Raw genomic sequence first — 26,947 nt, 5'->3', positions numbered from 1 at the left:
GGTCCCCATAAGGGAAAACAAACGGATATTTATCACATCATGGGGACATTATGTCCCCATAAGAATAGGTATACCCGCTCACACACACACACACACACACACACACACACACAAACACACAATTACCTGGACAGTGCAATGTTACAATACAAAAAATACTAAGTAGGGCTCACCAATATTAATATTGACATTGCATGTTATATACAATTCTCACACGGTAAGGACCGCGATGGTCAGCTGAGTAAAGATCAGGCGGGTTTTACATACCGCCATTCTGTCCAGACATTATACTGTGGTATAATGAAGCAAAAAGCGTATCATACTATTTTGATGCTATCGCTAATATTGAACTGTTAATATTATTACTGTTGTGAAATGATTGCAAAATGAATAGCCTAAATCGTGAGTCAATAATGTATTATCGTCACAACTCATATATAGGAATAATATCACAACATTTGTGACTTTTTGCATACTTTAAAGGCTGACTAATCTTTAGTTCGAACTACAGGGGTTCAAACTAACATGGTTCACGCTACTGTTGAACTAACAAAGTACAACAGTTTTAGAAACCAGCCGTACTTCACAGTTAGTTAGTTTAACGTTGCCCCAGAGCATGTAAGTTCAATGCTGACATCCGTCGATGTACGGGAAACACACCCCAGTTCAAAAGAATTGGTTCTGTAAATTTAACCAAAATTCTCATCACTATTTCACACCGCTAAATCACCCAGACATCATACCATGGTATACGATATTTTGATGATACAAAAGCAATTGCTGTTGCAGTATGTCGAACCCTTGGTGAGCGGGGTGGGTTCCCTGCGATAAAAGCTGCCGAGCAGCTAGTTTCCTAGCCAAGATTGCAAGTCTAACCTAAGGCCAAATTCATTTTAGTATCTATTTATTAAACTGATGTACATTTCGCTGATAATGTTAAAAGTATTTTTTCGGCTATTACTGACAATTTCATAATTACTCCAGCATATTTCATTCATTCATTTTCCAAGCCATGTGATTTTTAAATGGGACTGTATAACAGTATGGATTTGGTATATTAATTAATATTTGGTATAATTAATTAATATTTCAGTACCACAGCTGCTATCGCTTTTGAAATTAAAGTTGTCTTCGCCTCAGTATGCAGACAGTAGCATTCAGGCTTGCACAGTGTACACTATGTACCATACACATTACGGCGGACTCTGGAGGGCAACCCTCAGAAATATTGCTGATGGTTTTTAAAGCCCCCGTGTGATTTGTTTCCTTCGAGAGGCTGTTACTGCATCAGCTGGTCGCTGGCCTGGACGACGCTGTATAAAGTGGCCCCCATTTCGCCACTCAGTTCAGGAACAGCGACGGCCCCATACTCCACTGTCCAGGCGTCCGGTGTCACTGTCTTCTTTCTCTGATTGCTCTTCTTCTCGTGAATCCTAACCTGGGCGTAAATCAGTTCGTCCTCCATCTTAACGTCTAGGAGACAAAGACAAAGGGGGCTGTTCAGTGTGGAGGCGGCAGTGAGAGAGCAGATCTTCCAGGGTGTGTATGAAGCATCATAAGTGCCCTGACCTGTTGTGCCGGACCTTTTGACCTTTGAGCAGAGACACTGCAGTCCCACCAACACGGAAAAAAGTAGGAGGACTATTCCAAAATCTGCAGACAAGAAGCTGAGTGGGTCGTGGCGTTTAGCACTTCAATAAGAGAAGGGCAAACCCAAGAGGGACAGCATCGATGATTTGTTGAGGTTTTGGCAGAAAAGGTTTTCACATTTTTTCCCTAATAAGATCAAGCATTTACCAGACACTTTGGTTCTCAGTTTATGTGTGTTGCCTGGGATTTGACCTCACAACCTTTGTGTTATTTGCACAATGCACTACTCGATGAGCTACAGCAGCAATTTAAACCTGTCATGAATTAGTAAATTAACAAATGTTTGTGTTGCTATTATCTTTGTTAAGTGAAAAGGGATATGGAAATTCTTACCCCAGAGATACTGAATGTGGTGAGGATGGTGGCTGTAGCAAACTATAGCTAAAGTCTCCTCCTTATCAAAACTGACGAGTATCTCCACGTTGCTCAGTGCAGGCTGGGATTCTGAGGAAATCCTCCTAACTAAGACCTCTGTCCCTTCATGGAACCTGCAGGTCAAACGTTCCCCAAGTCCTGTAGAGTGAAGCACAGAGTCTAATCAAACGATCGAAACTGCAGTGAAAGACTTTTACTTTATTTCCTCATGGTTCCAGTGACCCACCTGGACAGGGGATGAGTTCGCGTGTGACAGTGCCGTGGCTGACATGGTTCCTAACTGAACATGTGAGATTGCCCTGCACGTTCTCCTTCAGTATGACGCTGCTATTCTGATAGACCAGGGAAGATACAGTTCTGTCCAGTTTCTGGTTCTCCAGGGTCCAGCTGAATTCCTTGGCGTCTCCCTGTGAGGAGCAGGTCACCCTCATCTCTCTGTGCGGCAGACAGAGCTGGGAGAGCGTCACGTTCCACACTGGAGCTGAGGAAGAGAGGCGCAGGTCACCAGCTGCTGGTTATAATCCACACACACACATCGTAGAATTTCAGAACCTGAAATGGGCGACATTGGCAAGTTTACTCTGCCGATAAGCTTTTTATATTTGAAATGATATTTTTAGAGGTTAAAAAAAAACCGAAGAAAAGGAAAACATACCTTCAACATTCAGTTGTATTGCACTTAAGCAGCCTTTCCCATCTTCATCATAAGCATTTAAAGTGTAAATTCCAGAATCATTTTTGAAAACTTTGTTCTTCCCTAAGGTATTATTCAAAGGAACCCATGTACTTTGTTTACGGGAATCATAAATAGGTCTGCCATCCTTCACCAGGTTCCATGTACTAATGCTGAACTTGGCGTTTACTTGCAGAAGCAGCGGTTCCCCTTCAGCAGCGTAACATGGGACCGGTTCCGATCCTCTGGTGACACACGCGACAGCAGCAGCTATGAAACCACATATGTGGAAATGTGAAAAAACTAGGAAACTCCATACGAAATATACAAGAACCCTAACGCTCTCTGACCAACTTAAGGCCATCTAATTTCTCATTACAGTATTTCAATCACTTTAACCTTGTATATTAAATAGCTCTGCTATAACCCCATCGTTAACTTTACGCTAAATTGTCCTGTGTTGTATACATTAGCAGGGTTAGAAGCTGCACTGATACCGAATGAACAATCTGTTTCTTACCGTGTGTCGTTGAGATTAACAGGAGCGTGAGTCCAATAGGGAAATTCATTTTCCCTCCTGGATTCATGGTAAAAAAAATCACACGCAGCCTCCCTCCCCAACACAAAATCGCTGTACAGAGGGTCAGAAACAACTGCTGTACGCCGTCTGCTATATCCTCAGTCTGCTGTAGAAGCAGTGATGCAATGTGTTTATGTGCACCTTCTCTAAGTGTCAGAACCGTTTCAGGGTGTGAATCTGGTGTGAAAAAGTTAACCTACATTCAAGAGAAGAGCAGCAAAGAGCTCAGATAGACGTTAAGGCCCAGGTCTTACAAGTTACAGGTCTTACAAGTTACAGGGCTTGTAACTTGTAAAAGTGATTTACTGCCATTATAAGTGTATTATGCATCGAGGTTGCTTTTGCATACATATATATTGATTTTACACCCTATGAAATGACCCAAAATAAATCTCACCATTCTTGTAGTGGCTAAATACAGTTTTATTTATTTAAAACACCATTCTGTTCATTGTATCATTACTGGCACTGATATTTCTTAATCAAAAACTAAAAGACATACAAGCGACGAATTAACCTAAACAAATAAAGAAGTAACCAAGCATCATTCTAAAGTGATACAGATCAAGCTTACAGAATCACAGCAGACAAAAGCACAAATGCTACTGATGCAGAATCAGAATGCTGTTGCGTTTCCTAATATGTGTTTGCTGATATTCAGAGCCTGCAGTCTGAGTGCGTCTCTGCTATAAAGTGCACTGCAGGCTGTCATAAACGTGCCGTCCGACTCAGAGAGGCGCCGCTCAGGATGGCAGCTTGCCGGGTTGTATAAGCACTGTTCAGCAGGGCTTCTGCTTAGTCTGAATACTAACACTTACGGTAAATATGAAAGTAAGACGCTAAGACTGATATAAAGGCTCTGCAGGTTCAACCCGGATCATGGGCTTGAGCTACTGTGGGTGATCAGTCTCACTGCCATCAGTCCATCTCTCCATTTTCTGTACCCATTTGCTCTATGCAGGGGTGTGGGGGTCTGGATCTCAGTAAGCGCAGGGCGGTAGGCAGGGAGGGCGCAAACCCCCTACACGCACAGCAGGGGGCAGCAACGGAGCCGCCTGCCTTGGAGGAGTGAGGCAACCGTGCTGCAGATGTTGATAAAGCACATTTCTCGATAGTAAACCGCTCCTCAGGGATCCCTAGGGCGCTCCACATTTTTGTTCTCTCCCAACTCCCAGGAAACTGGGAGGGAGCAGAAATGTGGATCTCCTGCCCCCCCCCCCCCCCCCGAGGACTGGTTTGAGAAACACTGACCGAATCCAAACAAAGGATGGGACATGCTGCTGTCTCGGTAATATCATGGAACAGACAAGCACACCCTCAGAGGACACGTCGTCTGCTGGTAAACAGCTCGGCGGCCATGACAGATTTTGAAAAATGCGATATTGTGGTAAAAAGACGTTGGTGGTGCGGAAGTATGTTGGCCCTTTAAACTGCAACGCGAGGCAGACTGGTGCTGCGTAGCGAAACCTCGGCCAAAAGCCCGTGGAAACCAGAAACACAGCAGGCTTAATTCACGCCCTGAAGCAGTGCCGTCCAGTACGACAAACAGAGTGAAAATGCTTACTGTCACAGATTAGGCTTTCCACTTTCAGTCTGAAGTAATAACGGACAAGTCACGTCCTGTATTACTTAAAAATGGCACAAGGCGTTTTATTTTTCATTATGGGCTGGCAACTTTGCCAGTAATATCGAACCCGTCCCCTGGAATGGGCAGAGATAAAACCCAACAACAAACTGTACGCTGGTGTTTGCTAGTGTTTCACCCTCCAAGAGCCAAATATAATATTTTTATATGATTCATTTATTAAAATGAGTTTTAAGTTTGCAGTCCATGAAATTCGTTATGAATCTATTTGAGGGCAATCCTAAGGGAATTTTACGCAAATATGAAGCCTTAAAGTAAAGAAACAATGACTGAAATTATGTCGTGATAATTATTGAAAAAGTAGAAAATGGAAAAAAATTCTCGTGATAAAATAATTTGCCTTATCGCCCAGCCCTACCTCTGGTGCATGTATAGTAAATGAAAACGTCTCTTCTGCTAACAGACTGCAGACCAGCGAGGTGGCTGTGCAACGCATGCAAGAGTGTGGTTTATATGGAGCCAGATGGTAACTACCGAGAAAAGCTTACGATTAAGAAAATAAACTATATACAGGCCTGAACTGGGCAGCTTGCATACTGAGCATTTTTCTGGTGCGCCAGTAGGTTTTTGGGCTGGTAAAATTTATCAGGGACCTCCGTTCACCACGTCCATATTTGAAATATTTCATTTCTGTTCACATTTGAAAAAAAATAAATTTGCTGATGGACCCGCTTGTACATGCTGTCCCCCCCCCCCCCCAGGCTACTTTACCAGTTTGCACAATTTCTTTGCAATGTAAAATGTCCTGTGTATGTCAGGAAGTCAGCAAACCCTAATATAGTGTAGATTATGGCTGATTCGGGGCGGCATGGTGGTGCAGTGGTTAGCACTGTTGCCTCACACCTCTGGGACCCGGGTTCGAGTCTCCGCCTAGGTCACATGTGTGTGGAGTTTGCATGTTCTCCCCATGTCGTCGTGGGGTTTCCTCCGGGTACTCCGGTTTCCCCCCACAGTCCAAAAACATGCTGAGGCTAATTGGACTTGCTATATTGCCCGTAGGTGTGCATGTGTGTGTGAGTGTGCCCTGCGATGGGCTGGCCCCCCATTAAGGGTTGTTCCCTGCCTCGTGCCCATTGCTTCTGGGATAGGCTCCGGACCCCCCGCGACCGAGTTGGAAAATGGATGGATGGATGGATTATGGCTGATTCTAGAAATCTAGGTTCAGAAATATCGCTGACAATTCTAGCGCAGGTTTTGAAAATCCCTGTTTTCTTCGAGAGGCTGTTGCGGCATCAGCTGGTCGCTGGCCTGGACGACGCTGTATAAAGTGGCCCCCATTTCGTCACTCAGTTCAGGAACAGCGACGGCCCCGTACTCCACTGTCCAGGCGTCCGGTGTCACTGTCTTCTTTCTCTGATTGCTCTTCTTCTCGTGAATCCTAACCTGGGCGTAAATCAGTTCGTCCTCCATCTTAACGTCTAGGAGACAAAGACAAAGGGGGCTGTTCAGTATGGAGGCGGCAGTGAGAGAGCAGATCTTCCAGGGTGTGTATGAAGCATCATAAGTGCCCTCACCTGTTGTGCCAGACCTTTTCACCTTTGAGCAGAGACACTGCAGTCCCACCAACACGGAAAAAAGTAGGAGGACTATTCCAAGATCTGCAGACAAGAAGCTGAGTGAGTCTTGGAACTTCCACAAGAGAAGAGCAAACCCCAGAGGGACTGCATATGAATTCAAATTGGGGGATTATGGGGCAAGCAAACTAATTAATTTTTTCTTCCCTATTTAGATGAACAGATGACAGCAGATACAGAAAATACAGAGGAAACCACTTATAGTGATCACAGTTATAAGGTTCAACTGCATATATGGATCAAAAAGCTTGGGACAGAATAATTCCTGTACAAATACTGTTTAAATAATTCACTTACAATAATCAAGTAGTTCCCCTACATTTTTCATTTAGGGTTCTGTATACATAATATCATATGGGAAAAATTCAAACTGCGGTATTTCATTTTTTTAACTTTACTTTGATAACTTTACTTTCCTATGCGGTAAGCCATTTATTTTCTCTCAATGACAAATATAGGCTCAAAAACAAGCCATCGAAATGAAGCAGCAAGACTACAATAAGCCATATTTTATATGCAGTACTGCATTGTAGCGTATTTGAATTTCACACAGCTCAGTAATTTAATTTGTACAGTACAAACGTTTGCAATGTATTTTGAAAGAGGCAATAAAATTCAGTAAATAACAACTAGGTCGATTTTATTACTTTAAATTCATGTAATAAATACACAAATGTCAGTTAGATGATAACCTGCCTGAGACATAAAGAAGTATAAAATCAGTTATAATGATCATCCGCTTATAGCGATCAATTTCACCCAGACAGATGTAATCACTATAAGCTATTTCCACTGTATCTTGATTTCACACTGTCTAAGCCGCATTTTCTTTTGCTCTGTCAAACGCTTACGTTACTGACGGAGAAGCATTATTCGGCAGCACCGCAGCCTTCGTTACTGACACAGATTCGTTTCTCAGAAACTCTTCATACCCTTTACGGTCTCGCCTTAAGGTGAGAAATCAAATTTGTTGTGTGCAAATATTTATTAATAGATGTCATTTGTGAAGTTTTAGCAAAGCAAATGTATTTCTAAAGTCATTTTCGCTATCGTTAAAATAATTCCACACCGCAGAGATTTTTCTTACTGTTTTGTACACAGGTACGCAAAGCAGTATGGACCACTATTTTAAAGGGACTTATCGGCGGTAAATATCAGCTCATTTTTATGCGAAGAGATTTTTTTTTTTCATGGCTGGTAGCTGTATTGGCTAGTACTGTTAGTACCGTTAGTTGGCTGATACAATCTGCCTATCACTAGCTGTTACCTCAATTTGCATTTACAGAAGATGACTCTGAAAATTCTTACCCCAGAGATACTGAATGTGGTGAGGATGGTGGCTGTAGCAAACTATAGCTAAAGTCTCCTCCTTATCAAAACTGACGAGTATCTCCACGTTGCTCAGTGCAGGCTGGGATTCTGAGGAGTTCCTCCTAACTAAGACCTCTGTCCCTTCATGGAACCTGCAGGTCAAACGTTCCCCAAGTCCTGTAGAGTGAAGCACAGAGTCTAATCAAACGATCGAAACTGCAGTGAAAGACTTTTACTTTGTTTCCTCATGGTTCCAGTGACCCACCTGGACAGGGGATGAGTTCGCGTGTGACAGTGCCGTGGCTGACATGGTTCCTAACTGAACATGTGAGATTGCCCTGCACGTTCTCCTTCAGTATGACGCTGCTATTCTGATAGACCAGGGAAGATACAGTTCTGTCCAGTTTCTGGTTCTCCAGGGTCCAGCTGAATTCCTTGGCGTCTCCCTGTGAGGAGCAGGTCACCCTCATCTCTCTGTGCGGCAGACAGAGCTGGGAGAGCGTCACGTTCCACACTGGAGCTGAGGAAGAGATGCGCAGGTCACCAGCTGCTGGTTATAATCCACACACACACAGCGTAGAATTTCAGAACCTGAAATGGGCGACATTGGCAAGTTTACTTAATTTATAAAAGTTTTTCAGAAAATTAAAACATACCTTCAACATTGAGGTTTAGTTTAATTGAGAATCCTTTTCCATTTACAGCATAAATGCATATAGAGTAAATTCCGGAATCATTTTTAAAAACTTTGTTTTTCTGTAATTTATTGTTCAAAAGAACCCATGTACTTTGTTTACGGGAATCATAAATAGGTCTGCCATCCTTCACCAGTTTCCATCTTTGGATGCTGAAGTCAATCTTCGGATACAGACGCAGCTGTTCTCCTTCAGCAGCGTAACGCAGGAGTGGTTCCCGTCCTCCGATATCACAACTGCTGGCAGTAACTATTAAATCACATATGAAAACGTGAAAAACTACATATGAAATATAGGATAAAGTTAACTCTCTCTGACTAAGTTAAGCCCATCTCATGACTTTTTTACACTATATTAATCATTTTGCGAATCTTACACATTGTATCGTCCCATTGCTAACTTTAAGGTAAATTGTCCTGTGTTGTACACTTTAGCAGGGTTAGAAGCTACACTAATCCAGAATGAACAATCTGTTTCTTACCGTGTGTCGCAGAGATTAAAAGAAGCGTGAGCCCAACAGGGCACTTAATTTTCACTCCTAGATTCATGTTAAGGATCACAGACAGCAGTGGCGAGTGATCAAACCTCCATCTAATGAAATATGGCCGTGTAAAGGATCCTCGCATTCAAAGACAACTGTAGTCTTAGGGTCTAGGTTCTCCTGAGCTGTATCTAGGATCTCCTGAGTCTATTGCAGGAATGATGTAACCTTCGGCAGCTGGAGTACACCTGACGCCTTGACTGATAGCTGAACCAGCTGTAGAGATGTATAGTCGTGCAGATGTGTGCCGCTTCGGTAGTATAATGCTGCTCCGGCCAGCTGCCCATCTTGCCCTTTCTCAGATCCGCCCATTGACCTAAAAACGTTTACATGCACTTTCTCTATGTTTATGAACTTCTTCAGGGTGTGAATGCGGTGTGAAAGTCTCAGCCTACACTTCAGATCTCAGAAGGACTTGAAGTCAATTGTCTTGCAAGTTGCAGGACACAGACCAGCATCACAAGCATTACAGGCGCATTAAGCAGCCATGCAGCAGTCACACACGTTTACATTCATTATAGGGACGTGCACTTGTAATCGAAAGATTGCTGGTTCGAATCCCTGACCAGTAAGGCACCACTGAGATACCCTGAGCAAGGTGCCGCCCCCAAGCACTGCTCCCCGGGCGCTGAATTAGCTGCCCCCTGCTATGTCACATTGTCACATATGGGTTAAATGCAGAGGACACATTTCGTTGTTGTGCACTGTGTGCTGTGGTGTGTCAACAATGACCACTAAATTCTAAATTTCACCACGTTTATAATTGATTAACGCTGTTTTTCATTTCCATTGTGTTTATCGTATGACATGCAACCAACAAATTTAATACCGGAATAAATAAATAATCAGCCATCAGCCTGAAGTGATGCAGAAAAAACGTACAAAATCACAGCAAACAAAAGCACAAATGCTACTGATGCAGAATCAGAATGCTGTTGCGTTTCCTAATATGCACCTCCTAATATGCATCTCCTAATATGCACCTCCTAATATGCACCTCCTAATATGCATCTCCTAATATGCACCTCCTAATATGCACCTCCTAATATGCATCTCCTTGCTGATATTCAGAGCCTGCAGTCTGAGTGCGTCTCTGCTCTAAAGTACACTGCAGGCCGTCATAAACGCGGCGTCCGACTCACAAAGGGTCTTGGGGTTCTGGACAGCTGCTCGTCACATCGTTCATGTTGGAGTTTCCCAACTGGAGGGGCTGGTTAATTTCCAGTAAGAAACGATATATATGTTGATGGCCTCTCCAGTTTTTTTTTTGTCACCAGACGATGATATGAACTCAAAACAAATGCATTTCAGACCATGCCTGAAGTGCATGTAGTAACCGAAAAAGTTTGTTTTGCTAACAGGCCGCAGGCCAGCATTGCAATGTGTGCGAAATGTGATGTGGTTTATAAGGACCCAAATGGTGACTACTGAGAAAAGGTCACGATCAACCATATACAGACATTGCTTTGTGCCATCAGACAAACCATAGGTCCAGGAAACAATAGCCTTTTACTCATTACATAATACTTAAACATTTAATAACAAACATACAGTAATCACAAACATTATAATTTTATTTTTCATATGCAGTATGAGTGATTCTAGCTAGGTTCAGAAATATCGCTGACAATTCTAGCGCAGGTTTTGAAAATCCCTGTTTTCTTCGAGAGGCTGTTGCGGCATCAGCTGGTCGCTGGCCTGGACGACGCTGTATAAAGTGGCCCCCATTTCATCACTCAGTTCAGGAACAGCGACGGCCCCGTACTCCACTGTCCAGGCGTCCGGTGTCACTGTCTTCTTTCTCTGGCTGCTCTTCTTCTCGTGAATCCTAACCTGGGCGTAAATCAGTTCGTCCTTCTTCTTAGCGTCTAGGAGACAAAGACAAAGGGGGCTGTTCAGTATCGAGGCGGCAGTGAGAGAGCAGATCTTCCAGGGTGTGTATGAAGCATCATAAGTGCCCTGACCTGTTGTGCCAGACCTTTTCACCTTTGAGCAGAGACACTGCAGTCCCACCAACACGGAAAAAAGTAGGAGGACTATTCCAAGATCTGCAGACAAGAAGCTGAGTGAGTCGTGGCACATGTGTGTGGAGTTTGCATGTTCTCCCCATGTCGTCGTGGGGTTTCCTCCGGGTACTCCGGTTTCCCCCCACAGTCCAAAAACATGCTGAGGCTAATTGGAGTTGCTAAATTGCCCATAGGTGTGTGTGTGTGTGTGTGTGTGAGAGAGTGAATGGTGTGTGAGTGTGCCCTGCGATGGGCTGGCCCCCCATCCTGGGTTGTTCCCTGCCTCGTGCCCATTGCTTGATAGGCTCCGGACCCCCTGCGACCCAGTAGGATAAGCGGTTTGTAAAATGGATGGATGGTATCCAGGTGTGAAAGCAGTTGGGTCACTATTTTAAAGGGATATTTTGGTCATTGATGATCATTTTTAGCCATCGGCCAATACCAATAGTTGGGCGATACAATCTGGGCATCTCTAGTGGTTTGTATTTACAGAAGAGGATTCTGGAAGTTCTTACCCCAGAGATACTGAATGTGGTGAGGATGGTGGCTGTAGCAAACTATAGCTAAAGTCTCCTCCTTATCAAAACTGACGAGTATCTCCACGTTACTCTGGGATCCTGGCTGGGAATCTGAGGAATTCCTCCTAACTACGACCTCTGTCCCTTCATAGAACCTGCAGGTATTATGGTCCCCAAGTCCTGTAGAGTGAAGCACAGTTTAATCAAACGATCGAAACTGCAGTGAAAGACTTTTACTTTGTTTCCTCATGGTTCCAGTGACCCACCTGGACAGGGGATGAGTTCGCGTGTGACAGTGCCGTGGCTGACATGGTTCCTAACTGAACATGTGAGATTGCCCTGCACGTTCTCCTTCAGTATGATGCTGTTATCCTGATAGACCAGGGAAGATACAGTTCTGTCCAGTTTCTGGTTCCCCAGGGTCCAGCTGAATTCCTTGGCGTCTCCCTGTGAGGAGCAGGTCACCCTCATCTCTCTGTGCGGCAGACAGAGCTGGGAGAGCGTCACGTTCCACACTGGAGCTGAGGAAGAGAGGCGCAGGTCACCAGCTGCTGGTTAAAATCCACACACACACACACACACACACACAGCGTAGAATTTAGGAACCTGAAATCAAAGCTAGTTTCCTCAATTCACAAGGTTTTTTAGAGCTGAAGAAACATAAGAAAATGAAATCATACCTTCAACATTCAGTTGTATTTTAATTGAGTGCCATATTTTTACAGCATAAACATTCAAAGAGTAAATTCCGGAATCATTCTTAAAAACTTTGTTCTTCTTTAATATTTTATTCAAAAGAGTCCATGGAGTTTCTTTAGGTGAATCCTTAGCAATAACTACATTATCCTTCACCAGGTTCCATCTGCGGATGCTGAAGTCAACGTTCACATGCAGAAGCAGCGGTTTCCCTTCAGCGACGTAACGCACGACCGGTTGCCGTCTTCTGAGACCACAAGTAGCAGCTACACAAACAGCACGTTAAAATGTGAGAAAAACAACTGAGCTACAAATGAAATGTATCGATTTCTGATACCTCTTGTTGAGTCTTACACTATATTAATTGCTTTAAGAATCTTACACATTATGTAGCATTGGCATAATCCCGTTGCTAACTCTTCGTATAAATTGTGTCATATATTAATAAGGTTAGAAGCTGCACCAATACAGAATCTGTTTCTTACCATGTGTCACTGACACTAAAAGAAGCGAGACCCCAACAGGGAACTTCATTTCACACTGTCGGCTGTCTCCTCAGTCTGCTGCAGAAGTAATGATGCAACAGGTTTATGTGCAACGTCTGCCGGTGTCTGAACCGTTTCAGGGTGTGAATGTGGTGTGAAAATGTTAACCTTCTCAGAAGGATGTTAAGACCTTTGTCTTTTTAAGATACAGGATAGTAACATTACTATCGTTACATGTGATTTGTGCATCTGTATAGCTTTTGCACACATATAGATTAATCTAATGTAAAATAATACTGTCACCTGAATTTGTATGTATATGACAAGGATGCATACAGCTTATTAAAGTGTGCACTGTTCAGCAGGGCTTCCGTTTAGTCTCAATACTAACACTTACAGCAAATATGAAAGTAAGACGCTAAGACTGATATAAAGGCTCTGCAGGTTCAGCCGCGATCATGGTCTTGAGCTACTGCGGGTGATCAGTCTCACTGCCATCAGTCCATCTCTCCATTTTCTGTGCCCATTTGCTCTATACAGGGGTGGCCACTCCAGTTCATGCAGTGAGGCGGCCTGCGAACTGCTACAGCTCCGCCAGGGTAATCGGTCGGTTCCTGAACACACAATCCAGTTTCGAACACTGGCAACGTCTTGCAGATGGGGAGGGACCACAGAGTTTGGTGCATTTTATCAGAGTCTGTCAGACTCCATTAAAGGTGAGCTGGCTGCACACGATCTCCACAACACACCGGAGACGCCCAGCAGTGGGAAATGGGAAATACCTACCAGACCAGCTCGGGTGCCCCTGGTGGCTCAATCTCTCACAGGAAGAAGAATGGCAACAGTGACCCACGCTACTATACCGGTGACTCTCCGTTTATCCGGAAATCACATAGAGAGTATACATTTATAATTGACTCCCCATAGGTTCCGTGCTATTGGGATACCCATGGTTCCTTGGGCATAAGCGGCATATTGATTGGGAGCGGCATATTTTCGGGCTGCATGGTGCCATTTCAGTACCTATGGTCGTCCCTGCCGCCAGTGTTTCCCTCCATCCCTGAAGAGTATCCTGATCTCTCCCAAGTACCTGCTGAATAATGGGACCCACAGGGGGTATTCAGGGTCTTCACTAAGCTGGACCTAAGGAACGCCAATCACCTGATCAGGATCCGGGAGGGTGAAGAGTGGAAGACCACACTCATCCCGCTGGTCATTATGAGTACCTTGTAATGCCATTTGACCTTACCAACGCTCCGGCCGCATTTCAAAACGTAGGCAGCGAGGTCCTTCGTGATGTGCTTAATCGGTTTGTATTTCTATACCTTGATGATATCTTAATCTTTCCACAGAATGTGGAAATGTGCAGCATGTCCGCAAGATTCTCCAGAGACTTTTAGTAAATAATCTGTATGTCAAGGTGGAGAAGTGTGAGTTGTACAGATGCACCATTTCCGTTTTAGGGACCAAATGGAACCGGCCAAGGTGAAGGCAGTCGGCCAGTGGCCGCAACCCCGCACACAGAAGGATCTGCAGCAGTTTCTGGGGTTCGCTAACTTTTTTTTTATCCAGGGTTCAGTATGGTTCCTGTTCCACTGACTGCAGTGATTTAGCTGGGTTGGAAGCTGCACTAATACAGAATGAACAATCTGTTTTTTACCGTGTGTCGCTGATATTAACAGGAGCGTGAGTCCAATAGGGAACTTCATTATCCCTCCTGGATTCATCATGCAGCGGGTGAGTGACCTCCCTCTCCAACACGAAATCACTGTATAAAGGGTCAGAAACAACTGCTGTACGCCGTCTGCTATATCCTCAGTCTGCTGTAGAAGCAATGATGCAATGTGTTTATGTGCACTTTCTCTAAGTGTCAGAACCGTTTCAGGATGTAAATATGGTGTGAAAATGCTAACCTACATGCAAGAGAAGAGCAGCAAAGAGCTCAGATAGACGTTAAGGCCCAGGTCTTACAAGTTACCATCACTGTTATTACACATGTATTACACATCCACATTCATATTTAGTATATAGAGACACTCCTCTACTTACGAACCTTCAACTTAAGAACTTTCAGACATACGAACGAAGAGGACTGTAAGTTCAAATTGTGTTCATTAGGCTCCCGTTTCCTGTCCGCTACATAAATTTTGTTTTCTGTGCACCAATTCCAGGTAGTAGGACTTCTGGTTGCTACTCCCGCCGCGCAGCAGCGTAGCGTGCGTACTCCCAGCATCCTAGTTCTTTGTACTTGCATATACCCTTAAATGATGTTGAATAACGACTTACGAACATTTCAAGTTACGAACGACCGTTCGAAACGTATGTCAGTCGTAAGTAGAGGAGCGTCCGTACATTCATTTTATGTGTCATACAAAATAATATCATATTGTATCCTGAATGAGTATGCATACTACAAGGATGTGTGTAGTTTACGAACATGAAGTAACCGAGAACCTTGAGCATCACATTGTATCCTGGATGTGTTCGTATACACAGCAACAAGGATGTCTGTAGCTTACACCCTATGAAATGACCGAAATAAATCTCACCATTCTTGTAATTGATAAATACAATTTTATTTATGAAAACACCATTATGTTTATTGTATCAATACTGGCACTGATATTTCTTAAAAACTAAAAGACATACAAGCGGCAAATTAAACTAAAGAAATAAATAAGTAACCAGCCATCATTCTAACGTGATACAGATCAAACCAGCAATTACAGAAGACAAAAGCACAAAAACTATTAATGCAGAATACTGTTACATTGTTTACTGTGCATCTCCTCAGTAGTATTCAGAGCCTATAGTCTGAGTGTGTTTCTGCTCTAAGCGAAAACCGCAGGTTGTAGTAAACATGGTGCCAGGCTCACAAAACCTGTTCAGGTTGGCCGCTCGCGGAATTATGTTACAAGGTGTACAGTCTATTTATTGCACAAGAATGCATTATGTGGGCGATTGGGGGGGGGGGTTGTGCAGGAATATTCTTATTAGTCACATGGGCAATAATAACGTCAATAATGCTAAAGCTAACAATTGTAGAGCAATCGACTGCGGTTTGTGCAAATATTTTGCATGGTTGCCATGTGACCTGAAGTGAAACTCAATTATTCATGTCCGGTTGTTGGAATATCTGTATGTTTCACATAAAATCACTTTGTTGTGTGTTATGGCTGTTGGGGAGGCGGTACATGGGATAAGGAACGGAGGGTTAGTACTGAAGGCGCAGAGTGACAGGTTTTAGATGATGCACATATTTTTGTACATATTTTTTGCAAGTCACTCAGTTTCTAAAGGATGATGGGAAAGCGCAGGGAAGGCGATGGCATCCGTCTCAGAAGCAACGCCGTAAGCAATATTTTGGTCCCAGAAATAACCTTTAAAATCAAAATCTATCCACTAACTACATCTTCCCTTTTCTCCGATACCTTCTGTATATTAATTTGACATCATTTTCAGTGTAGATTAAAAATATTTTCATATAAAGTTCACCATTCTTCATTAAATACATGTAAAGCATCAGTACAATAATTATATACATACAAAGTTTTCAAACACGGAAAAAGTATAATTTTCACTACAGTGTGCTGTAGTATTTACACAATCTGCACTAAATACTAGATATTTTACATGAGTTTAAGGTGTATCTGATCCCTTTAGTTCAACAAACACAGTACAAACTGCATGCATCAACTGAATTAATTTAAAACAAAATATTAAGCATCCTTTACGCAAGTTCTCAACAATAAATATTCTCAAATCTCAGTAATATCGTCTCAGAACGTCTGACGAGGCCTCCACTGGCATGAGGAAGTACAAGAGCACATTCAGGAAAGCCGATCGGACGGAAGTTCTGATACTGAACCCAGGATCTCTTTAAACCCAGCTGGACTATTTGTACGAGGTTCAAAGTTAAGCTTTCCCAAAGGCCCAGTTTGGTACTTGCTATATAAATGCAGCACATATTAGACAGAATCCCTGAATCAAGCTTTTTTTCCTCTCTCTCTCTCTCTATTTTGAACTGGTTTGCTTCCAAATAAAAGGTTGCCGAAGTTAAATAGCTCGACAAATGCATTGATTTCGAATTATCGTGCAAAGTCAGGCCATTGGTTTATTTTTGTCATGTGATTAAATGCCAATGTTCAGTTTTGTCTCGCTTTTGCACCGACATCATATTACTACCAGGCCTAGAGCCTTGTATAATGTTTAGCACTAGTTTCTCAGTGGCCTTGTGTATCTCTCCATTAGCGCATACGTTTTAGCCTGTCTGGTTCGCATCACCCTTTGCAAAACAAGCTCTCTCCGCCCACCCCCAGCCAAGCTGATCTGAGAACAAAATAAGTTTTTTTTTCCCACTTTCAAAGTCAAATTGTGACTATGAAACGACACAGATAAACAGGAAGTGGGAAAAGGAAAGAGAAGCAATTGTGGACAATTTTAACGCGAACACATTCACATCTCCTCTGCTCTTCATTAAGGAAAGAAAACTATAAAACTTCATAAAGGAAACACACCAGTGTTTTTATTGCAAAAAAATCCAGTTTGGCCTCCTATAAATTGCTTTAAACTTTAAACCACCATCTACTGTAAGCAACAAAATATGTTCTCTCATCGTTGTACAGCTTGTCAGCTGGAAGAATAAAGTAATTTAAGGTGGCTCTAATAACTATCCTCTATCCGCACAAAGAGATTCAGTGTTTTTTCGAGCTTATCGGCATCATAGTCTGGGACAGGATATCACACCGTCGTTGTAACATATTTTGTACGATAGATTATATCTCAGAATAAGTGACTACTGACTTGTGTCTCTACAAATTAATTTATGAGCAATGTGCATCTAAAAAAGAAGGTCATTGTGTTTAAAAGTAAAATGAGATCCATTATCAAGTGTGTACATCTGCACTGAAATTAATAGACACATTCAGTACTCGCATTCAACAAAGAGGAACAGAATGTAATATCTTTGGACCGAACGGCTCACTCGACTGATGTGTTGCAGGTAGGCCCAGCGCTAAGCAATGGGCCGATGCCAGACGTTCCTCAAGTGATCGCAAACACACTGTTGATACCGTGTGGTTATATGGAGAGTGAAAACCACAGCAGCGGAAAGGCAAGTTTACTTTCAGTAGAGTCAGGAAATGAAAGTGATTCCTGGATCGAAAAAAAAAAAACCCATAAAACATATAAATGTATAATCATGCCTGTATTAAGTTCTACTAAAATAGCTAAACAGAAAGGCCAAAGAAACAATATCTACTGTATGCGCCTGTATGTATACAGGATATGTGTGAATATCGTATATACATCTACATGGTGACTCAAATGTGCGACTCCCATAGCATCATTCATACGGATCAAGCAGCGAAATAAACACGATTTAAGTAAGAGATGAGAAGCAGAGGGTACAGATCCTCGAGCTGGTGGGCAGTGCCCCCCTCCCGGACAGTCAGCTGATCACTGGCGTCATAAATAGGCTTTTCGCTCATTTCCTCTGAGAACTTTCTTAGCTGAAAAAATGAAGAAAAAAAAAAAAAACGAAAACAGACAAGGCGTGGTGTACACATTACATACCTTTTGGAGCAATTCATGAACAGGAGGCCGGCAAGGCCTCCGCACCACCAGGTGGCGCTAGCTGTGAATGTCGAGCGTAAAACAGCCTACCTACCTTGATAACTTACTTAGCTATGGCAGAAGGGGCCCCAGAGCGGTGGAAGTGAACTATCTGCCACTTGCCGTCGCGCCTGTGCCAGATCCGCGACTCCTCCGACTGGGCCGTGCGAGGCATACCGTTGGTGTCGATGTACTGGGTGATGCGGATGTAGGCGATGCAGGCTGCCTCTTCCCCGATCAGGTGGATGTGGGGGTTCAGGATGGTGGTGTGGACCGGCTTGCTGTTTTTGGACCACACTGACAAACATAACACAGGCCACGTTACCGGAAACCCTGGACTGTCACCAAGCCCTTTTCATCACCGTTTTGCCTAACAACAGGGCTGCCCTGGGATTAACAATTGGCTCTGAACTTTGAGGTTCACAATAAATCCTCGGCGTGCCGAATGATCAGTCCTGGCCTCCCTAGAGTTGACAGAAAGTGCCATATTCAAACACTGAGTGGTTTCTAAACAGTTAGCATTTATCCTTTCTGTTTTCTGAGATAGAATTCTCTTATGTCGGGTTATGCGACTCCATAATTGGCATTTTTAATGATTCACTAGACTGAATGCTTGTATTAACGGCCTTCACTCAGTGTCTCTCTCCATATAATTGCTTTAATCAGCCCCATTGAAGCTGTCTTCCCACCCTCGGGGGACAGGAACTGACAACAAGCCATTAAAATGGACAGTTAATGCAGAGTTTCCTACAAAAGCCCACAAGCAATTTCCAGAAGCAGGATGGAGCCGATGCCTTGTAGTCATGCATGATTGGAATCTCTATTCTGGCTAATGAGAATAACATCATTTTAATTTTTTTGAGCAGATGCGTTTACCCACAATGATGTGTGTTTTTGAGAAGGTGGGGGGGTCACACAGTCCCTCGAACAACTGGAGATTAATGGCCGTGCTCAGGGGCCCATGGAGGAAAACACCATTATGTATAGTGGTCTGCTGACCCAGGGATTTGCAATTGGCACGAGGCAGGGAACAACGCAGGATGGGGGGCCAGCCTATCGCAGGGCACACTCACACACCATTCAGTCACACACCATTCAGTCACACATGCACACCTACGGGCAGTTTAGTAACTCCAATTAGACTCACAATTAGCCTTTGGACTGTGGGGGGAAACCGGAGTACCCGGAGGGAACCCCACGACGACATGGGGAGAACATGCAAACTCCGCACACATGTGACCCAGGCGGAGACTCGAACCCGGGTCCTAGAGGTGTAAGGCAACAGTGCTAACCACTGCACCACCATGCCACCCCCTATGTGTACGTTTATATTTGAAACATTTTATTTATGTAAAAAACGTAGGAAAATGGAGGTTTTGTGGGAAAGCACACAGTTTCACTGTCCAACGAAGATCTTCTGTTCTTACGGTTCTCAAAGTAAAAGCGGTGGAAGTCCAGACCCTCGACCAAGTTCCCCAGGGCCTCGGGTTCGAAGGCTGTCACACTGGGGTCGCACATCTTCCTGGGGACAGTGGTTTGAAGAAGGAGCGTGATGAGAACCAACTCTGACACCCCATGTATGCCTTTAATGCCCTATGAATGTGTTAGCTATGTAGAAATACTCAGTATTAGTCAGTTTTAACCGAAAAACCACAGAGGAAGTGCCCCCCCCCCGCCCAGTACATTCTGTTCCACAGAGCCTTCTAAAGACCTTCGCGACTAAACCCCGTAATGCTGCCATTAATTCACACATCGACATCATATTCAGGCATCTTGAGTGACATCTTGATCTTCAGTATGTGTTTGTCTTTTTAAGACTGTAACCATTCCACCATACAGTGCGGATCCAGTCTTATCTGGCTGGGACAATCCAGAAACTTAACCATCTCTGATTTTACTCTCTTAAACCACCCAACTCAGCGCACTCATGTTTGACTGGCTTAAGACAGCACTTAATAGCTGTCATCGGAAAAAAATGGTGGGGAAATGTAAATATAATGTAAAAATATATATAGGTGTATATGTAAGTTTAAGGCCGATAACTGAAGAGTAGATTTCCGAAACTCACTCAGCCCACGGGATACCTTTTCTAATAAAATTTCTGCGGACTGAGTGAATTCTGTAAATTTAATGTTAAGTTTTTCGTTGGTTTACATGAGGACCGAATGAGTTTGGGTCCCAAACACTGTAACATATGATGAGGAAGCCTGGCTTTAGGTCACTGGCGGTCTCATCTCACACACAACAACAAACAGACTGAGTGGGTTTGGGATCCCTGCACTGTAACATATGATGAGGAAGCCTGACTTTAGGTCACTGGCAGTCTCATCTCACACACAACAACAAACGGACTGAGTGAGTTTGGGATCCCCACACTGTAACATATGATGAGGAAGCCTGGCTTTAGGTCACTGGCGGTCTCATCTCACACACAACAACAAACGGACTGAGTGAGTTTGGGATCCCCGCACTGTAACAAATGATGAGGAAGCCTGGCTTTAGGTCACTGGCGGTCTCATTTCACACACAACAAACGGACTGAGTGAGTTTGGGATCACTGCACTGTAACATATGATGAGGAAGCCTGACTTTAGGTCACTGGCGGTCTCATCTCACACACAACAACAAACGGACTGAGTGAGTCTGGGATCCCCGCACTGTAACATATGATGAGGAAGCCTGGCTTTAGGTCACTGGCGGTCTCATCTCACACACAACAACAAACGGACTGAGTGAGTCTGGGATCCCCGCACTGTAACATATGATGAGGAAGCCTGACTTTAGGTCACTGGCGGTCTCATCTCACACACAACAACAAACGGACTGAGTGGGTTTGGGATCCCCTGCACTGTAACAAAGAAAACATACGTTTCCTAGCGGTTTGTTTTGCCAGCGCCAATGAGCCAGATGTACACAGCTGTCAGCCGCACTGTACAGTGCTGTGAACGAGGACAGTAAGTCTGTCTGAGCAAAGGAGGTCCAAGCAGCGACGCGTTCAGAGGCATTTCCGTCTGAATCACGATCCCCAAACTGCGCTGAAGCACCAGACCATCAGCTACCTTGGGAAAACTTGAGTTACCCCCCACAGGAAGGAGAAAAAAAGGGTCTGATGTGATCAAGCATGGCGATCAAATGATAAGAGGATTTAACGGAAGCTGGCTGACGTGAAGCGTCGAGTGCCTACCAGACCCCGAGCACATGCCCCCGTAAATCACTTTCACTTAGTCGACACATGCAAATTAACAATGTTTCACATGCCTGCACATACTTTCCACACAGACATTTTCTTTTTATTAAGAGTCATATTTTGTTTGAATCGTTCATTTCTGTTCTTTCCGTTTTGTAGTCACTGCCTCCGAAAGGGATACTAAACACAAATGTTTGGTGTTTTATGTCACTGCAAAGGTGTTACTGATTAAAAAGCTCCCAATGAGAATGCTTGACAGTCAACTTTTCAACTCAGAACAGCCTCTTTTAGAACTATAATTTGGGTTGCAATTTATTACCACTTAAAATTAATGTTTTACTTAAAAGTAGAAGTTGTTTCTATTGTTATATATATATATTTTGTGAACAAATAAATAAAGTAATCCTTTTTGCTATATAACCAATAAATTTGCAATATTTTTTCCTGAATTAAGCAAGCGTCCCAAGGCTTTCTGTGAGCGCTGTATATATCTGTGTGTGTATGTGTGTGTGTGTGTGTGTTTGGGTTTAATTTTCAGATTCTGTCAATGCTATGGTATGAATGACAAAATTTTAAAGTAAAAAATTATTAAGAATACATTTCCAAGGGTTCTGAAGCCCTGTGGTCAGGGATTGACATAACTGGGGCACGATTGCGTATTTGCCGTATAAAGTTTGAAAGACACATTCGCTCTGTTACAACAAAACATTTGCATGTGCATCACTTTAGACCAGATCAGTTATGTTAATCCCTGCCTTCAGTCAATGATATCCACTGCTGTGGCAGAGGGTGGTTCTGTTAAGGTCCACCAAGCAACAGCCTCTCCCATCATGCTGTTCTACCATTTCATCCTGCCTATCAATACGTCCTGCCGTTGGGTTCTACGCCAGCACCTGATGAAATTACACCCCCTTTTCTCATGCCTGAAGAAACACCCATCAATCTATCCTACCTTGCGCCGGAATTAGAGCCGAGTCTAGCAGTTTGCTTCATTTTAATGGCTCACACATATTTAATATCTACGTGAGGTGCTTCAGACCGAGGCGCTGGGGGAGGGAGGGTCTGACTTACGCGTAGCTCTCGAAGTCTCCGTTGCTAATGGCCTCAATGAGCTGCTCCGTGACTTTGATGATCTCCTGTTTTCTCACTGAGGGACACAGAGGGTCGGCTGTCAGTTCACAGCGGCTGTCGGCCGCGACCTAAATCTCCTGAAACCTCTGCATAACCAAATGCCATTTTACAACCCTACCTCCGTTATAACCTCGATGCTACTTGCTCTGTACTTGCGACACTCAGCCAATGCTGCTGTATGTTCCTTGTGTGCAATAAGTGATGTCCAGCATGATGCTAGCTGCTTCTCACATTACGCTGCTTATATTTAAATACGTCTACAGAAAGTATCCCAATACCCCGGCTGGGGGGGTTAGTGCCCACAGTGCGATGCCACTTCCTGTTATTAGCTTCTATTAGTGTGGCACCTTTTAGATTGTTCCTTAGCCACATTCATAAGAGAGGCCTCACTGCATTATTTTATACACCAGTATAAAACCAGCACCAGTCAAACGTTTGGACACACCTACCCATAGACAGGTTTATTGTACTATTCTCTACATTTTAGAATAATTATAAAGATATAAAAACTATAAAATAACATATATGGATTATGCACTGACCAAAAAAGAACTAAATAAAATTAGTTGGGAGGGGCAGCTCTGTGGGTTGGGACTCGGAAGGTTGCTGGTTCAAATCCCAGTTGGTAGAATGATCCCACCTTTGGGCCCTTGAGCGAGGCCCTTAACCCCAATTACCCCAGGGACCGGCTGACCCTGCTGCCTCCTCTACACCAGCTGCATGAGGTGGCCTCCTGGGATGCCGTTCCAGCTCCTGCAGGAGGTCCCACATACGCTGAGCTCTCATTGGCCGCTTTTCTGTCACTCCCTGGTCAAACTCCTCCAAAACCATCTCTGATGTTTGGGTCAGGTGGCGCGACGCTATCATTCTGTTATGGTGTGTCCATACTTTTGACTGATACTGTTTGTCTGAATGATCTTCATCTCACAGCTGCTGATGACAAAAAGGTAACCCTGAACTTTGCACCTTGACGTAAACGCAGGTGTTCACAACCAAGCACCGGCACCAACAGTGTGGGTGCGAGTGAGTGTGAGCCTTTGTAAACATCAGAAAGCATCGTTTCTGTGTGGGTGTGTATGTGTGTCTGATACCTCTGCTGCCTGTCTGTGTGTCTGATACCTCTGCTGCCTGTCTGTGTGTCTGATACCTCTGCTGCCTGTCTGTGTGTCTGATACCTGTCTGTGTGTCTGTGTGTCTGATACCTCTGCTGCCTGTCTGTGTCTCTGATACCTGTCTGTGTGTCTGTGTCTCTGATACCTCTGCTGCCTGTCTGTGTCTCTGATACCTCTGCTGCCTGTCTGTGTCTCTGATACCTCTGCTGCCTGTCTGTGTGTCTGTGTCTCTGATACCTCTGCCTGTCTGTGTGTCTGATCCCTGTCTGTGTGTCTGTGTCTCTGATACCTGTCTGTGTGTCTGATACCTCTGCTGCCTGTCTGTGTCTCTGATACCTCTGCTGCCTGTCTGTGTCTCTGATACCTGTCTGTGTGTCTGTGTCTCTGATACCTCTGCCTGTCTGTGTCTCTGATCCCTGTCTGTGTGTCTGTGTCTCTGATACCTGTCTGTGTGTCTGATACCTCTGCTGCCTGTCTGTGTGCCTGATACCTCTGCTGCCTGTCTGTGTCTCTGATACCTCTGCTGCTTGTCTGTGTGTCTGTGTGTCTGATACCTCTGCTGCATGTCTGTGTGTCTGATACCTCTGCTGCCTGTCTGTGTCTCTGATACCTCTGCTGCCTGTCTGTGTCTCTGATACCTCTGCTGCCTGTCTGTGTCTCTGATACCTCTGCCTGTCTGTGTGTCTCCTTTGCCCAGTTCTGTGGGGGGCATTTTCTGCCCATGTTACAGTAAGGGAGAGTTCGATCCTGTTTCAGTTCACTGCTTGCAGAGCATGGCCAAGCGGCTTGCCCGTGGCAGGCGGAGGCGTCTTGGTGGGAGGTTAGTGCCCACAGCATGCCCTTGCGCTCTCCACCCCCACCATTAAGAGCCTCAGTGCAATGCCACTTCCTGTTACTACTCTGTGATTATATCTGCGAAGTGTGGCACCTTTTAGATCGTTCCTTAGCCACATTCATAAGAGAGGCCTCACTGCATTATTTTACATTATAAAATACAGCACCAGTCAAAAGTCTGGACACACCTACCCATAGACAGGTTTATTGTACTATTCTCTACATTTTAGAATAATTATAAAGATATAAAAACTACAAAACAACATATTACTTTAACACCAAAAAAGTATTAACCAAAAAAAATCAGTTGCTTGGGGGGCAGCAGCTCTGTGGGTTGGGACTCAGGGGGCTGCTGGTTCAAATCCCACTGTCAGCTGAGTGATCCCATCATGAAACCTTGAGTGAGGCCCTTAACCCCAATAACTCCAGGGACTGACTGACCCTACTGTCTCCGCTACACCAGTTCCATGAGTTGGCCTCCTGGGATGCCAGCTGTCCTGAAGGACGTCCCACATATTTGCTGAGCTCTCATTGGCCGCTTTTCCGTCACTCTCGTTAAACTCCTCCCATACCATCAGGTAGTGCGACACTATCACTCTCTTTTACTGTGTCCATACTATTGACTGGTACTGTCTGAATGACCTTTATAGTTCTTCAGGGCCTGAAGCTTCTCACAGAGGACATAACCCTGGATGCCCTGCACTCCAACACACACACAGGTTTGTAATTATATCTTTGTGGGGACTCTCCATTCATTTCTATGGGGAAAACTCTAATCACAAAATGACGACCGTAACCCCTGCCTGGCCCTAACCCTAACCTAACCAAACGAAATTTTGGGCATTTTTAGTTTTTTGATTGCATTCACAGAATTTTTGCATGGATCTGAAAAATGCCCCCCCCCAACAATGCCAAAATAACAGGTTTTTATCAAATTGTGGAGGACAATTAATCCCTTTAGCCTACAGGGCAGCCTGCTGAACATATGCTCTGTATTAATCAGAGGCATAATCCGTACATTTTAAATGATACAGCATATGCATTTTATTATAAGAATGGGAGGTGATGCAATGCTGAATGATTTATAACCTACAATAACTGCCTCAACACTCTCAGTTCTTTCATCTTTAATCATCTATAAAACTTCATGAATCTTCCACAGCAGCGAAAAACTGCCGAGACCCAACTAATTGATGCTAATTGCGATACCTCTGGTATCCTCATCCTCGATGGTGGTGTTGGTGCTTTCAGACGATTCCTGGAGAGAGCACAGAAAGACAAGTTTAGGTTGCCAGACTCGACGCCGGTAGGACGGATTATCCTCTCGCCACACCGCTTGTGACCAGAAGCCCTCGGAATCTCCAGGCACGGAGGCTCCGACTCGCCTCTGTCGCTCCTACAGGAAGTCCGCACCTTCAAAAAACAAACAGCCCCATGAATTACTTTTCAATGCGGGAAGGCAGCCGCGTTGCATTCTGGGATACGGGTGGGGCGGGGCCACCTGTATTGGAAAGACTGTCCCCCGACGACGAGCACGAAAGCGATGGCTTGTTTACACATTGAAACACATGGAGAACATTGAAAAGTCACATTGAAAAAAGAAAGAAAGTCCAGCTCCATTTTCACGGCCCAGTTTTAACACTGGTTTGCAAACGCACGCCATTTGAGGTTACTGTTCCCAGTTAGGTGAGAGGCTGAGGGGCAGTGAGGTGTGTGTGTGTGTGTGGGGGGGGGGGGGTGTGGGGGTCTGGGGGGCACACTCACCATCAGCTGGACACTGGAACTGGACTTCCTTTTCTGGAAGAGAAATGAGAAGAAGTTAGACAGAACGGATGGGATGAAGGAGAAGACCAGGACAGGACAAAGGGAGGAAGAGGAGCGAGACAGCGCCCCCCGCTGCCCCAAGCGCTCGTCTGCATGTGTCCTCTTCCTGGGAGTCTCTGGATCTCAGGTACCAAGAAATTCCTTTGATAATAATACCCCCCCCCCCCTGCTGGCCCCCTCTGCTGGCGGCCCCCAGGAATCAACATCTGGAAGGATAAAGTGCTTCCTCAGACACGCACACACCGAGAAGAACACTCATACACCCGGGGGTGTTCTTCAGGGGCGGGCCTGGTTCAGGAAACATGCATGTGTTTATTCATGGGACAGCAAAGACATACGGCACAGAGACGACACCTCCTGCCCCGGAACGCAGGAGTTCCTGCTCCGTGGGAGGAGCTGGCCGGGCTGCTTTTAAAGTTCACCCTTTGGAAAGAAAATGAAGGCCCCCCAGGCAGAGCTGTAAATATTCATCAGACGTGACATTTTCCTTTTTAAAA

The 26,947-nt window shown here is 44.4% G+C and overlaps 4 protein-coding genes and 1 long non-coding RNA gene across 26 annotated transcripts in view; 1 reads left to right on the top strand and 4 right to left on the bottom strand.

Moving 5' to 3' along the window:
- The window catches only part of LOC125719916 (uncharacterized), a 40,442-nt gene extending 26,937 nt beyond the window's left edge, over positions 1–13,505 (top strand). Inside the window, exons 2-3 of the long non-coding RNA XR_007385243.1 lie at positions 12,424–12,553; positions 13,290–13,505. This is a non-coding gene — a long non-coding RNA (uncharacterized LOC125719916). The remainder of the gene's footprint in view (positions 1–12,423; positions 12,554–13,289) is intronic.
- On the bottom strand, positions 3–3,402 carry LOC125719911 (uncharacterized). 2 transcript variants are annotated; one of them, XM_048994780.1, is made up of 6 exons: positions 3,219–3,402; positions 2,681–2,968; positions 2,252–2,506; positions 1,984–2,163; positions 1,570–1,653; positions 3–1,473 (listed from the first exon to the last, which is right to left on the bottom strand). In XM_048994780.1, the coding sequence occupies exons 1-6, from the start codon at positions 3,283–3,285 to the stop codon at positions 1,280–1,282; spliced, it is 1,068 nt and encodes a 355-aa protein (XP_048850737.1). In that variant the 5' UTR covers positions 3,286–3,402; the 3' UTR covers positions 3–1,279. The 2 variants fall into 2 exon arrangements, with proteins under 2 accessions (XP_048850737.1, XP_048850738.1); XM_048994781.1 differs by having other exon boundaries at positions 2,889–2,968; positions 3,219–3,401.
- On the bottom strand, positions 4,497–13,182 carry LOC125719910 (uncharacterized). Of its 8 annotated transcripts, none has more exons than XM_048994773.1 (6): positions 12,750–13,182; positions 12,249–12,530; positions 11,835–12,116; positions 7,806–7,985; positions 6,438–6,521; positions 4,497–6,341 (listed from the first exon to the last, which is right to left on the bottom strand). In XM_048994773.1, exons 1-6 carry the CDS (start codon positions 12,796–12,798, stop codon positions 6,106–6,108), a joined length of 1,113 nt encoding a protein of 370 aa, XP_048850730.1. In that variant the 5' UTR covers positions 12,799–13,182; the 3' UTR covers positions 4,497–6,105. The 8 variants fall into 8 exon arrangements, with proteins under 8 accessions (XP_048850730.1, XP_048850732.1, XP_048850729.1 ...); XM_048994775.1 differs by lacking the exon at positions 11,835–12,116 and adding an exon at positions 8,074–8,328 and having other exon boundaries at positions 12,750–13,177; XM_048994772.1 differs by lacking the exon at positions 7,806–7,985 and adding an exon at positions 11,566–11,748 and having other exon boundaries at positions 12,750–13,166.
- Positions 13,506–15,300: 1,795 nt separating the features above from the next.
- Positions 15,301–26,947, bottom strand: part of camk2a (calcium/calmodulin-dependent protein kinase II alpha) — a 58,788-nt gene continuing 47,141 nt past the window's right edge. The window contains exons 14-19 of one of the 3 annotated variants that reach the window (XM_048994768.1): positions 26,391–26,423; positions 25,836–25,884; positions 22,621–22,696; positions 19,790–19,884; positions 18,418–18,659; positions 15,301–18,259 (exon numbers count right to left, since the gene is read on the bottom strand). In XM_048994768.1, the coding sequence (XP_048850725.1) occupies positions 18,427–18,659; positions 19,790–19,884; positions 22,621–22,696; positions 25,836–25,884; positions 26,391–26,423 (486 nt within the window). In that variant the 3' untranslated portion in view covers positions 15,301–18,259; positions 18,418–18,426. The remainder of the gene's footprint in view (positions 18,260–18,417; positions 18,660–19,789; positions 19,885–22,620; positions 22,697–25,835; positions 25,885–26,390; positions 26,424–26,947) is intronic. The other 2 variants (XM_048994769.1, XM_048994770.1) reach the window with 2 other exon arrangements.
- Positions 22,708–25,818, bottom strand: LOC125719912 (uncharacterized). Of its 12 annotated transcripts, none has more exons than XR_007385241.1 (3): positions 24,403–24,420; positions 24,311–24,346; positions 22,708–24,156 (listed from the first exon to the last, which is right to left on the bottom strand). XR_007385241.1 is itself a non-coding variant. In XM_048994791.1 (3 exons), exons 1-3 carry the CDS (start codon positions 24,627–24,629, stop codon positions 23,600–23,602), a joined length of 903 nt encoding a protein of 300 aa, XP_048850748.1. In that variant the 5' UTR covers positions 24,630–25,818; the 3' UTR covers positions 22,708–23,599. The 12 variants fall into 12 exon arrangements, 9 of the variants coding, with proteins under 9 accessions (XP_048850748.1, XP_048850742.1, XP_048850744.1 ...); XM_048994791.1 differs by having other exon boundaries at positions 22,708–24,029; positions 24,101–24,346; positions 24,403–25,818; XR_007385240.1 differs by having other exon boundaries at positions 22,708–23,799; positions 23,938–25,818.

This window comes from Brienomyrus brachyistius, chromosome 24, assembly GCF_023856365.1.
Source record: "Brienomyrus brachyistius isolate T26 chromosome 24, BBRACH_0.4, whole genome shotgun sequence".
NCBI lineage: Eukaryota > Metazoa > Chordata > Actinopteri > Osteoglossiformes > Mormyridae > Brienomyrus > Brienomyrus brachyistius.
This window is presented reverse-complemented; position numbering and strand designations above follow the sequence as displayed.